The following is a 13501-nucleotide window of genomic DNA, read 5'->3' as shown; positions in this document are numbered from 1 at the left end:
AAAGGCAAAACTTTTTTTTTTGTTTTAGACAGAGTGCAGAGGTATTAGAACACCCGTCAGGTTTTAATACCATCTGTGCCCCCGTTAGGGAGATTCACCCCTTTCTATTTGTCCTGTTTACCATCATCATAGAAAGTAAAAATAAAAGAAAATCCCAAAGTTTGGGTTGTCCCCAGAAAAGTAATAGGAGGGGACATCTTCCAATGAGGACACTAGTTCTGGTGACCTAGGGGTCCCTAAGGAATTCCCCGGGATTTCCTCTCACTAACTGTTTGGGTATGGGACAGAGAAATCTCTGCAATGGGACACAGATGGTGATTTTTTTTTTTTTATGGGGTTATAACTTTCCCTTTCTCTATCCTAATTGAAAAAAAAAAAAAAAAAAAAGTTTTACCTATAGTTCCACTTCAAGGCCAAGAGACAGACTGGTGCAAGAGACAGAATCGGCTCGTCAGGCTCCAGTAAACTTCAACAAAATGGTAGCCGCCTGCGCACAGACTGTTGCATAAATGTAAAGAATATGGGTAAAAGATGGCTCCGTCTCCTGTTCTACACCTCAGATGCATTTTTTCCCCTTTTCAGGGCTTAATCGTTGAGCGCTTGGAGCACAAGCAGCAGTGTAAGTATGCATGTGAATACTCTGGGAGCAGATGATAGTCCAATGGCAGTGCCACTGAAAAGCTGGCATTACATTAGGCCACAGCATTCATCTTGAAGACCATAAGCTTGGAAGATTGTCTGCCTGAACCATGCCTGAGATTGTGGAAAGGTGGAATTATGACATCCATCTAGGATTACAAAACAGGAACATCTGTCCTCCTGAAATAAGCTGTAGCTGAGATATACACATATAAATATATTATTTTTCTAGCCTCTTCGTGTCTATAGGGGCTTATTTGGGTCGTGGAGACTCAAATGCTGCTAAGCTAGGAAAAAACTATTTTGCACCGCATCAGGGAGTATACAGTTAAGTACAACTGGTGAGAAGCCGTAGTTTGCATCTCATAAAATGCAGCTTCTTCTAAAATATTTGCGTTCCTTTTGGTTACTTCCATTTCATCCTCAAATAAGTCAAAAGGCTCGATCTCGGATTCATGAACACAGTCAGGGTGGAGAGAGGCAGTATAACATTTCTGGCTTTTGGAAACCAAAAGATCTAAGCATGCTGAAAGTTTTTAGAATAATTCAGACATAGAATCAGATGGGCCACATTATGATTGCCTGGCAGAGAGTCAAGATCAGAGGTGAAGAATGGTGCCAAATAAGATATTACTCGGAGAAGGGAACAGCTAACCACCCTGAGTGGAGTTTTGTTTCCTGTAATCCATCAGCAGAGCACATTATTCTGGCCTTTTGTCGAAGCTCTCCTGCTTCAGTGATCTGCCATTTCTAAATTAGGGGTTCCCCAGTGGGTACCCATTGAATGTGAATGGGGTTTTGCATGTCCAGATTACAGAAGCCTCTATAATCCAGGTGCTGACCATGTTTCCTTGGTTGTGTCTCTGTAGCAAAAGGAGGAAAATTAGTAAAATGTGGTATGCATGTTTTTAAGCAATGTGGCAAAGGGCAGAATTGCATCACGCACGCGGTGAGATGCAACTATATCACCGTCTGGTGACAGACACATGGATGTGAATTTACCACCAAATTGAAAATTAAGCATAAATACTTAGTGACGACAGAGACAAGTATAATGGGCGCAGTGTGAAGGGGTGCAGGAGTCGCCATAGCAAACCCACGTTCAGCTTCAGAGGGCCCGCAACTCCCTGCTGTGTGTTGTCAATGTACATGCTGCAAATCACAAAATCCCGGAAACAGAATCCAGGTGGGATCCATCTTGTGTCACACAGGGTCAATGCCAAGCTCTGCAATCCACTCCAGAGCTTCTAATTTGCCTTCTCCCCAGACCACACCCCTCCGCCACTCTCATTGGCTGAAGAAGAGAAGTCTGAGTGTGTGCGAGTTCCCTCGGAGGATCCAGGACAGGGACATGTGATGCTTGTTGCTGCCAGCCTGGAAGTGAGCTGACAAGGACAGGGGGACAGTCAGTGAGCTGCCGCACAGACACAGAGCGAGGACAGGAGGAGAGAGGCCTCTGTGAGCCGGGACAGTAACTTAGGTAGGACACGCACATTGCTATGTGAGGAGTGTTCTCTCATGTGAGGCACACTGACACCACCCCCCATAGCACGTGGCCTACCAACACTCACACAGTCAGAAAAGTTATGTGAAAGATCTCTTAACCTTACCTCCTGAGGGGCCCCAGATTTGTTTGTGTCAATTTGATCAGCATCAGGGCTGGGGGGACATGTCATTGGTAGGATGGTGGGGGAAGGAGGGGTCCTTGTCATTGCCATGGAGGACCTCCCTGTCACTACATAACGCTTACTGACCTCCCTGTCACTACATACCGCTCATTGACTTCTCTGTCATTACATACTGCTCACTGATTTCTTGCCCAACTCTGGTGATCTTTGACCTCTTTCACATTGTTCAGGTAGATCTGCACCTCTCTAAGGTTGCATACCCCTGCTCCAGGGCATTCAAAAGATTGAACTGTCCACATTTTGACATACTTCCACAATTCATTTAAATTACCCTCTCAATATGTAAATAAAGGTCTGAAATAACTCTTTAGCCACTTGGAATATCTTGGCACGGTGGAAGTATCTTGGCGCGCAATGGAAGTTGCAGGTGGTAGTAGTGGGAGGGGGCTGCCCAGTTCAACTTTTTTTATCAGGGCCCACAAGCTTTAAGCTACTCCTAGGCTCTTTGTGCCATCAATGTGGGTTGTTTATAGCCAGAACAGTCCATATTACAAGGAAACCTTGTTTTACGCTGGGCCAGTTAAGGGTTCATCAGTCTTCCTCAGTAACGGTGGGTATCCCTTGGCAGGTATATACAGGGTCTGGGAACCATAGAGATGGACCACAGCCCTGGAGATGTATATTTTCCTGAGGCCAATTACACTCATGGCAGCAATGTGTAAAGGGGAGCGCCTAATGCAGGATCTCCTACTCAAAGCAAACATTACAGGCCTGCCCTACTACAAGAGGACCAGGTTTGGTCCCACAAGGTAAACACTGATTGGTTAAAGATCTAAAAAACGCTGGATGCCCCAAGGCAAAAAGCAGTCAAATCTTAATAGATTCTGAACAAAAAAAATATGAATGGTTTAAAAAGAAAAACTCTAAAAAGCAGAACATTGTCCATCACCTAAGGACACTGGTCTAAAATTTGAACCTCACAAAGTAGGTGGGTTATATAAGCGTGTGCTAGGGGTTCTTTACCAGTGTCCAATCACCTGAAGGTAGCCTGCATATAATCCATGGCCTATGACTACAGCCATGTGTCCTGTGGATTTTTTTTTTTTTTTACAAATTTACTAAACTACATAAAAGCAATGTGTAAGTAGAATGACAACACTGACATTTAACACGATAAAAAAAAGTACTCACTGATCATTCCTTGCACAAACGCAGGTGGATTGGGACGTGGCTGAGTTGGATCTATGTTGCTTCTTTCCTAGAAGGCAAATAGTAACATTAACACATTTATACAGCTATAAAGCAATCACCCAGAAAGTGCATTACTGTAAGCTTCTCACCCAAAAGACAAAAGGAAATGAAACAAAGCAGAATTATAAAAGAGAGAATCTAACTGGATGCCATGCAGGAAGTAAAGACTTTTTGTCAGACACTTAATACATAAGGAACACAGACTGTGATGTTTAATTACACATCTGAAATTAAAACCACTTGTCTACTTAAAGAGTATGTCCAGCCAAACCTTTTTAAATTGTTTGAAACATAGGAGGGAAAAAGCATAACCTATGTTGGGTGTTTGCTGCTTTCAGTGCTTGGTTAGAACATTTCCCCCTCATCATGTTCAAGTGACAGGTTCACCAGACAGGATGCGAGAAATAATCTCTTTTTAATACAGTAGAAGAAAGCAAAAATGATCATCAGATTTTTTATTGCTGTCTGTCACCCACTGCACTCTATCAAAAACAAGGAAAACATTTTTGGCTGAAAATCAATGTTAACATTTCTTCAGGTTCATTTGCCATGCATGCAGATTAAAAGGCAAAGTGTGAACAGGGCCCAAGGGCCAGCTGAAGCAGCCTAGTCTATTTTTATAAACCTCTGCACAGAAGCTCCCTACAAAGCAAACTGTTAAACCAAATGTGTACCCCAACAATGTACTTTGCTCATTTGCCACCCTTTGGTCTGTCCAATAAACCATTGAAAGCATTTCATTTTATATGTTTAATAAATGCAAAGATCATGTCTAAAATTCAGTTTTGCACGCTTCCTGTATTATCTCAAGGAGTCGAATTAGCCCTGTTTCCAGCGCTGCCATATTGGATGAGGGAAGCAAGTGCCACTTCCTGATGACTCACAGCCAGCTCCCCACCGTGGATGGACAAGCTTGACGGCAAAGGGAGACTGGTTCTAAAGCCTCCTGGGGTGTTTAAAGGGGGAATGGGGTAGTACAGCCAGGTTGAGGGAACGTTATCCTTGTGGGATTATTTTGCAGGTGGATTAACACATTTTGTACACACTGCAATTTTATTATACAGGGAACTTTTTTCCTTTTTTGGGGGGGGCTATAAATTCTATCAATTAGAGTACAGTGAAGAAAACAGACTTTATATTTATAGATCCTGGATTAAAGGCGTGTTTCTTCAGGTGACTGGACAAAAGAAAAAGCTGAGACGAGCGCTGTCCTTGTCTGCACTCCAAACGGTTGCCACATAGGAGGACTCGGTGGAACATTAAATTTAGTTTGGGTCACCTTGCACACTTGCAAAGCTTTTGAGAACACAAAGGGCTACATACAGTATACAGCACTATGTTCTGGGTACAAGACAAGAACTTCCTACCTTTTTGTTCCTACCAGGATATACACAAAATAGTGTCAGCCTTAGCGGCGCTCACACATTCATAGGCAGCTTTGTATTCCATCAATGAATCAAAGAAGCAGGCTGATGATGTCACAATCTCAGATGAATTAGGAATGTCTTTTTAGACTTAGCAAGTCTCTTAATACCCAGGGGGGACAGTGAGACAAAGGAGAATCGAGTGACAATGCCAAGGCTTTTGCGCACAGCAGAAGTGAGCATATCCACATTAGCAAGCATGTTGCATAAAGCCATTACATATGTATGAGAGGCTGGGGGTCAGAAATTTTCAATGGCCTCCACTAACACTAGCTCTGGGTCCTCTTCATTCCCCCCTCAATTTCTGCATGCTCCAGGGGAGGCATATCACTTTCCGACTCTAAAATCATAGTTTGGCGCTTTTGTACTCTGGATAGTGATAGCTGCATTAAAGCAGTTAGTTGTCTGAAAAAAGTCTGACTGTTGCAGAAAATCTACCTTCGCCAGGAAAGTTTGCTTGTTACGCGTCTGAAATAAGAGCTAGAATCATATACAAAAACCTGTGTTAAAATAGGGCCCTGCTCTGACGCAAGAGAAACATCATTGAGCAGTTTGGGTGTCTTGTAGGCCTTCGGCAGATGTTCACCTCAACTTTTTTCAGGGTCCCCTTGCACCTGGTTTCTGCCATTGCCATGGGGTACTCACAAAGTAGGGTGCAGAAACAGGTCAAGCAAGTGTGTGGAGGAGTACACAGCAACCTGGGTGCAGGCTTTGCTGTAGTGAAGTCCTCATAGCAAAAGGGCAGGTAATGCCGATTACCTTTTAAAAGGTCTTCAGAGCAGACATGGTCATAATAGCGCGACCTCTGGTGTAACACTTTAGTCATCCACCCAAGACTGCACTATGAATGATCAAATTTTACTACCAAGTTTGAAAAGTTTAGCAGCTAAATTTCAAAGACAATGACCGGTTTAGTTATTGTTTTAACTATCAAATACTTATTTTGGAAACCTGTAAATAGTGAGACTACAGTATTGGTCCAGTACAAGGTAAACCGGTCTTGCCTGTTCATGCAACTGTCCAGGTTTTGTCAATAATGGTGAGCATACCCCTGGTTTTAAATATGGATGGGCCACAACCCTGGATCTGTAAAGCACCCTAAAGCTAACTACATATGTTGAAATAAACACCGAAGGAGGGTCTAGTGCTTGAAGCAACATTACAGGCCATTAACCACTGCATGGGGTCCAGGTATGCCCTAAGGTTATACTTAGGCTGAACTGTTCGAGATGGCCCCAGGGGCACGCGAGAGTGGTCATTCTGGGAAGCCATCATGACGTCCACCCAGAATGAGAGCTGAACTGCCCAGCCGTCATTTGACAGCGGGCGGGCGGCAAGTGGTTAAGCTTCAATTTTTCCATAATAATTTTTATAGTTCCCATTCTATTGACATGGCAAACGTCTAATTTTATTTCACGTTATTAATCACTTACTTACCAGTATAGTAACGGTTGAATTCGTGAAATATAGACATTCTGTCCAATTGTCATTTTTACATGGTTATTGATTCTAGAGGGAAGCTTATCATTTCTGTGTCATTTAAAAAGTACAACACTCCCATTAGCGGGTGTTTCAATTGATATTCTTAATTTTATGTAGCACAATCAGTATTTCAGATTTTTTGTAACATTTGTTTTATATATATATATATATATATATATATATATATATATATATATATATATATATATATACACATACACACACACACACACACACACACACACACACACCGTACAGGAAAATTATCCTCCTAAGCAAGACAGCGTCTGCCTGCACATTTGTGGGCCCATCAGCGTCTGCCTGCACATTTGTGTGTCTCGCCCTCAGAGCCATCACACATCCCCTTCACAACTGTGTCCTCATCAGAGCCATCAAACCCCCCCAACAATTGTGTCCCCTTCAGTTACATAACACCGCCCCCACACACAACTGCGTCCCCTGCAGCAACCCCCCCCTCAAACAACTTTGTCCTCTTCAGTGTCATCAATCAACCCCCCCCCCTCCCCCCCAAGCTGTGTCCCCTTCAGAGCCATCACCCCCAACACAACTGTTCCCCCTTCAGAGCAATAAACTCCACTCCCACACACACCCCCCCCCCCCCCCCCCCCGACAACTGAGTCCCCAAAAGAGCCAATCCATCCCCATGCCACACATTTATTTCCTCCCCATCAGTCTCTCCGTACTTTACCGCTGTACAGTGGGCCTAATGTGCAGATCTTCTGCACTTCCCCATCTCAGCTCTTGCCCTGCTGTTATACAGGCAAGCTGTATGCAAAATTACGGTGATAAAGTACACAGCGGGGCAGGAGCTAGGAGGTGCAGCCGGTCTGCTCTGAAATACCTCATTGGTTGAGGCCGGGCATCGGAAGTGTTTGCGGGACCTGTGCTGCATACTGCCAGAGGTGTATTACAATCACAGGTCTCTCAACCCGACAAAGCTTTGGCAGAGAGACGGCCCCTACAACGAGCCTGATGACTCTAGCTGCAGGCTGGTAAAAACGTCCTAGCAGGCCGGATGTGGCCCATGGGTTGTACTTCGGAGACCCTTGCTTTAAAGCATTTATTAAGGTATTAACAGAATTTATCACACGTCAAGACTCAGGTGGCTGCTCTGGATTCCATCTACACTACAAATGTACATTTTGACAGTGCATTATGCAAACTTTTCAGTGTTCACTCACTTGTGAAGCACCTGGCAGCCCCTGGGTGGTAGACTCTGTAGGTGCAGGAACTCCTAATCTTTGAGCAAGGAGAGAAACTTGTTGTCTATGGAAAGACAGAAAAAAAAAATAAGGTAAGTATGGACATAAACTCAACAGTATCAAAAAATAAGAGTGCACCAATATGAAGACAAAAAAACAAAAAAAAAAAAATCTACCTCCAAGGACACTAAGCTACTCAAAAACCAATCCCCTTCTGCTTAAAGAAGAACTACAGTCAAAATTAAACAGCTTATGAGCAGGCATGCTATTGTAGAAAATGCTTTTTTTTTTTTCCTTTTCACTGGCACACTGACAGGTTCTTCCCTGCCCTTCACTGAAGATAATGGAACACAGACAGTGCTCCATTAGCTACTTTCCCAGACACATCAGCCGAGGAAAGAAACTTCTGAAACCGGATGCGACTTAAAGTGTTTCTAAACCCAAGAACCTGCACTCACTATATCTGGTCTACCACAGTACACAGAACATGGAAATGAAATTATTTTAGTAAATATAAACTGCTAAATACCTTTTCTCAGCAGCAGTGTATAGCAGTCTTGTGACTTCTATCACTGTCTGGTAAAAGCTTGCAGGAGTTTTCATTCACCTCTGATTGTCCTATAAGGCTCTAGGACCCCTGACCCTATGTCTGGACAATCCCGATTGGCCCTGTGCTGATCACATGCACCCTCCCAAGAAAAAAAGACCTCTTTACCAATACACACCAAACTGAGCATGTGCAGCATGACTTCAACAGCTCTGTCTTATCAGGAGATGGATTGGGGACAGTGGAACGGGAGGATCAGAGAGGATGGGATCAAACACCCTTTTAACACAATGCGGAGGATTGACCTCCTTAGGTTCCACAGCGAGTATAAACAAGCATGCTTTACTGCATATACAAACCAATTTTACGGTTGTGGGTTTAGTAACACTTTAATGCATGTTGATTCCGGGTTCCTTCTAACTAGGGAAGATCAGAAAAAAAAAAAAATAGTTGCTGGTCTTGCCCTCTCTACCCGAGGACACCTGCCATGCAGCTCCTGTATCTACAGGTGGGAAAGTGGTGCCTGGGATACATGGAGGGGTGGCACTTCTGGGATCTATGGAAACAAATGCTTAGCTGTACAGCTGCTGAATCACTTCCATTTAAAGCTGACAAGTTGGCTTGTCAGACTTGAGAGCATTTCTAGCTGCTGTAGAAGCCAGGAGGGTACATAAAAATCCCAGCTACTACTGATGTAAGGCTTAAGTTGGCAGCAAAAAAAAGGCTTAGTGAACTCCAAGAAAATCATTTTTACAGTAACAAAATAAAAAGTACAAAAAAAAAACGGTTTTCTTTTTCATCTATTGACACACAAGGCTTTACCTTTAGGACATTCAACAGCAGTCCAACTGAGGGGTGAACGGCAAAGTCAAATGCTAAAATGTCCAACAAGAATCATGAATACTGGGAACTGTCTGCGGCTCAACAGCTACCTGAAGGATCACACGCCCAATGCAGTCACCTGCAATGCCCATCTGGTTACATGATCGTGAACAATGTCTGACCAAGGATAGCAAAAAGTACACAAATTGAAAAGTGAGGAATGACTTCACAGGCAAAGTAGAGCATTGTTCCATGAGACAAACAGGTTTGAAGTTGCTCATGACTCCCCCAGATCTAGCAACATACAGAGACTATGAAAAAACGATCATAAGATTTATTGGGACAGCAAGGAACATTGGCTTGCTACAATCCAGAGCATATAACATTGCCAGGAAGCACTTCCCATGAAGCAAAAGGGGAAGAAAGATATACATTTGGGAGACTATCTCCCAAAGAGCAATTAAAGTCTTCCCTGCTACTGCCAATGGATGCCTGCACCAGGAGACAGGCCTGTTCAGTGTACAATCGTGGCCAAAAGTTTTGAGAATGACAAAAAAATTAAATTTCCACAAAGTCTGCTGCCTCAGTATTTATGACGGCAATTTGCATATACATAAAAAAAAGTTATAAAGCGTGATCAGATGAATTGTAATTATCGTATATATCAGCATATAACACACACTTTTTCCCCCTAAAAGTCAGGGGGAAATAGTGTGTGCGTGTTATACGCCGATTCCTGCTGTCTGAGGGAAGAGGAGTGCTGAGCACCGTCGGAATTTACACAGCCGCACTCTCCTGTGTACCCAGGTCTCAGTCACACACAGTTCCACCTCCTGGCCAGCATTGGACCACAGTTCTGTCTATCACAGGAGGCAGGACTGTGTGTGACTGATCGCCGGGTACACAGGAGAGCGCGGTGCTGTGTAATCCAGCAAGGGAGAGGCAGCATGATGGGCAACGGAGAGGCAGCATGATGGGCACTGTGTAGGCTGCATTACTTAGCAATGGCGAGGCTGCCTTGATGGGCAATGGCGAGGCTGACTTGATGGACTGTGACCCTTATTTTGCTTCAAAGTTCTTTATTCAAAATTTTATTTTTTTTCCTGAAACTTCAATCTTAAAATGAAGGTGCGTGTTATACGCCTGTGTGTGTTTTACGACAATAAATACGGCAATTGCAAAGTCCCTCTTTGCCATGAAAATGAACTTGAATGAAAAAAAAAACATTTCCACTGCATGTGTGAAGGTGGCTTCAGGGCACCCAAGAAAGTCCAGCAAGCACCAGGACCGTCTCCTACAGTTGGTTCAGCTGTGGGATCAGGGCACCACCAGTGCAGAGTTTGCTCAGGAATGGCAGCAGGTAAGTGAGTGTTCATCTGCACGCACAATGAGGCAAAGACTTTTGGAGGATGGCCTGGTGTCAAGAAGGGCAGCAGAGAACTCCAGGAAAAACATCAGGGATTAAGACGGATATTCTGCAAAAGGTACAGGGATTGGACTGCTGAGGGCTGGGGTAAAGTAATTTTCTCAGATGAATCCCCTTTCCGATTGTTTGGGGCATCCGGAAAAAACCTTGTCTGGAGAAGAAAAAGGTGAGTGCGACCATCAGTCCTGTGTCATGCCAACAGTAAAGCATCCTGAGACCATTCATGAGTGGAGTTGCTTCTCAGCCAAGGGAGTGGGCTCACTCTCAATTTTGCCTAAGAACACAGTCATGAATAAAGAATAGTATGAAAGCCTCCTCAGAGAGCAACTTCTCACAACCATCCAAAAACATTTTGGTGATGAACAATGCCTTATCCAGCATGATGGTGGCAGGACATTTAGTTGGAGAGTTCTTGAGTGGAAATGGGCAAAAAGGTACTGCCATAAAGGAGGAAACCATTAGACCTAGAACTCTCATGGCAAATTTCACTGTGGGATTTGTCTTAGATCTCAATTTCTGAGTATGAGCTCATAGAAAGAACTTTTTCTGGAAGAAAGACTTTAGTTCGGTATATATCCAGGATCAGACCCATGTATACTGGGCGCATGGAAGGCTAGAGAGCAGATCTTTTTAAACTGATCACCCAGCCAAAATCTTGGAAAAGCTAAATTGTCAGTTGGACATTTGCTGAAGTTTCAAGAGAGATAAAACATTCAGGAAAAGTTTTTTGGATAGAACTCAGGGCATTCGGGTGACAAGCGGAGGAGAACAAGCAAGGGCACCAAGATGTCTGTGAACACTCTAGGAGCAGATAGGCTAAAGGATTGTGTGACAAACTGAAAATGGTCATCCACCACTGCAGAGCGTACAAATCATTGATGAGGTGTTAAAATCATTACACAGATAGGAATCTTGAATGTCCATGGACGTGTTTTCCTCGTCTCAGAGAGGCAATTTTTGACCTTGCGTGTTCCATACAAAATTTTGGAATTTTAAGGAATTTGTTGGATAGGATGAATATCCCCCATTGGGCTTTAACATCAACAGATTTGAGTAGAATCCCCTGAACCTGCCCTGTGATGCTACCGGTAAAGACTTCCCTTAGGCAAGAGGTGGTTCAAGGCATTCTTCAAATCTGACTGTCCTTAGACAGTCTTTGGTTGATCTGAAAGAGGAAAGTGCTGAGGCGGTAGGGTTTTGTACTCTCTTGTATCCTTTTGAAACCGCCTATTGAACCCACAGTTCTGGGACCCAAAGTGATGCAAACTGTAGTTGGCCAAGCCTTCTGCCAAAAAGTAGGGCTGAACTTATGTTTCAAAGTTGGAGTCTTGTTAGAGCATGCAGGTGCTTTGACTTTAAAGGAGCTGGGAGCTCCTGAGCATGCAGGTTTTGGTACTTTCCTGAGGAAATAAAGTGTCAGAAGTTTTTTCACCTTAATGCGAATGGCCACGGGGAGCTATGACTCAGCTTGGATGCCCCCATAGCAAGCTGTTTGCTGTGGTGGCACTCAGCAGGAGCAAGGGGCCAAGAGCTCCGAAGAGGGACCTGAGAGGAGGAGGATCTGGGCTGCTCTGTGCAAAACGACTGCACAGAGCAGGTAAGTATACTATATTTTTTTTTTTTAGTTAAAAATAACAAAACAAGACTTTACAATCACTTTAAGGCTGCCATTAGGGAAAATGAATTGGCAAAAGGAGTAAAACTGCAAAATATTATAAAATTTATACCGCGCTTCAATAACCCTAAAGCTCCAACGGAAACAATGCGTGTAGAACTTCAACTCAAAGAAATATAACCAATGCAAGAAAGAAAAATTGAGAATGGTGCATGAAGAACAAAAAACAAAGGTAGTGCCTAGAAAAAATAAAATATGTCAGTTCAACGCTGAAGGTGAGTGTGTCAAGAGTTGGTGGGGTTGGAAGGAACAATATCTCATCTTTGTTTCTGTACATGTATAGTTGGAAGATTATTTTTAAGAAAAATGGACTAATGGACTTTAGGTTTTATTTTTTCTACGCACTACCTTTTTCACCCATCGAGTGCCCTCATATTAAGTTGCTTGCTATGTGGGTACTCGGCAGGAGGGAGGAACCAGGAGCACCGGCGAGGGACCCGAGAGGAGGCGGCTCTGCGCAAAACCACTGCACAGAACAGGTAAGCATAACAGGTTTGTTATTTTAAAACAAAAAAAACAAAACAAAAAAAAAAAGCGGCCCATTTTCATCCAATCCCCCATAGAGGAGAGCAGGGGTTAGACAGCTCCGTCCCTGCATAGTGAGCAGAGATGGACCTGTCATCCGCTGAATCAGCGGGGATCAAAGGATCGATCCCCACTGAGCAAGCGGAGTCCGTGAAAACAGACCAGCAGGTGTGAAAGCCATAACACTGTAGTTTTATGTGTGGTGAGCATGAGGTTTTTTTTTTTATATATTAGTAAACAGCAAATGCAACATTGTTTAATACCTATTAATGCCTGGTGTGACACCGATGCTACCCTGAGCCATAACCTTTTTAATTCCTTTCAATGCAACCATCTTTGCCTTGGCAATAGGATCCAGAATATCATCTGCTGCAAATTTATCAAGATCTGAAATAAAAAGAAATTCATATATTACAATTTAGTCACCAGAGAATGGTTTGAAATATCGGTTTTGGGCAAACCTGGCAATTAAAGCTTGATCCCAGCCTCTGCTCAATTGCTGGTGCTAGATTTATCTAGTTGACTCCATTCACATTACAGGACATCCAGAACAGAATTGTGATATCACAAGGGCTTGAATACATGACTGTTTTTTAAATCACGTTTCAAAGACCATTTAAACTAAAATTAGAATTTATCAGGGCAAAAACACACCAAGCACAGTACACATTCCAGATCAATTAGCAGTTCTTTCACCACTCCTATTTAAAGCAGATTAGCAAATACCACAAAAAGGGCTGAAAATGCACACCTTTATTCTACATTTTATTAAAACAAATGTACATAGGACCTCACAGGATGCTTTTGCCGGTTTTAGCTTACAAAATCTGTGCATCCACATTTTATTGGGTTTTAGAAT

At 43.2% G+C, this 13501-nt stretch overlaps 1 protein-coding gene across 5 annotated transcripts in view; it reads right to left on the bottom strand.

The window, feature by feature from the left end:
* Window positions 1-13501, bottom strand: part of KMT2D (lysine methyltransferase 2D) — a 247640-nt gene that overhangs the window by 67821 nt on the left and 166318 nt on the right. For all 5 annotated transcript variants that reach the window (XM_073614049.1, XM_073614048.1, XM_073614051.1 and 2 more), the window contains 3 exons: window positions 12906-13029; window positions 7627-7711; window positions 3459-3525 (listed from right to left, as the gene is read on the bottom strand). In XM_073614049.1, coding sequence (XP_073470150.1) covers window positions 3459-3525; window positions 7627-7711; window positions 12906-13029 — 276 coding nt within the window. The remainder of the gene's footprint in view (window positions 1-3458; window positions 3526-7626; window positions 7712-12905; window positions 13030-13501) is intronic.

Source organism: Aquarana catesbeiana, linkage group LG02 (genome assembly GCF_042186555.1).
Source record: "Aquarana catesbeiana isolate 2022-GZ linkage group LG02, ASM4218655v1, whole genome shotgun sequence".
Lineage (NCBI taxonomy): Eukaryota > Metazoa > Chordata > Amphibia > Anura > Ranidae > Aquarana > Aquarana catesbeiana.
Note: the sequence above shows the minus strand (reverse complement) of the source record. Positions and strands in the feature narration are given on the sequence as shown.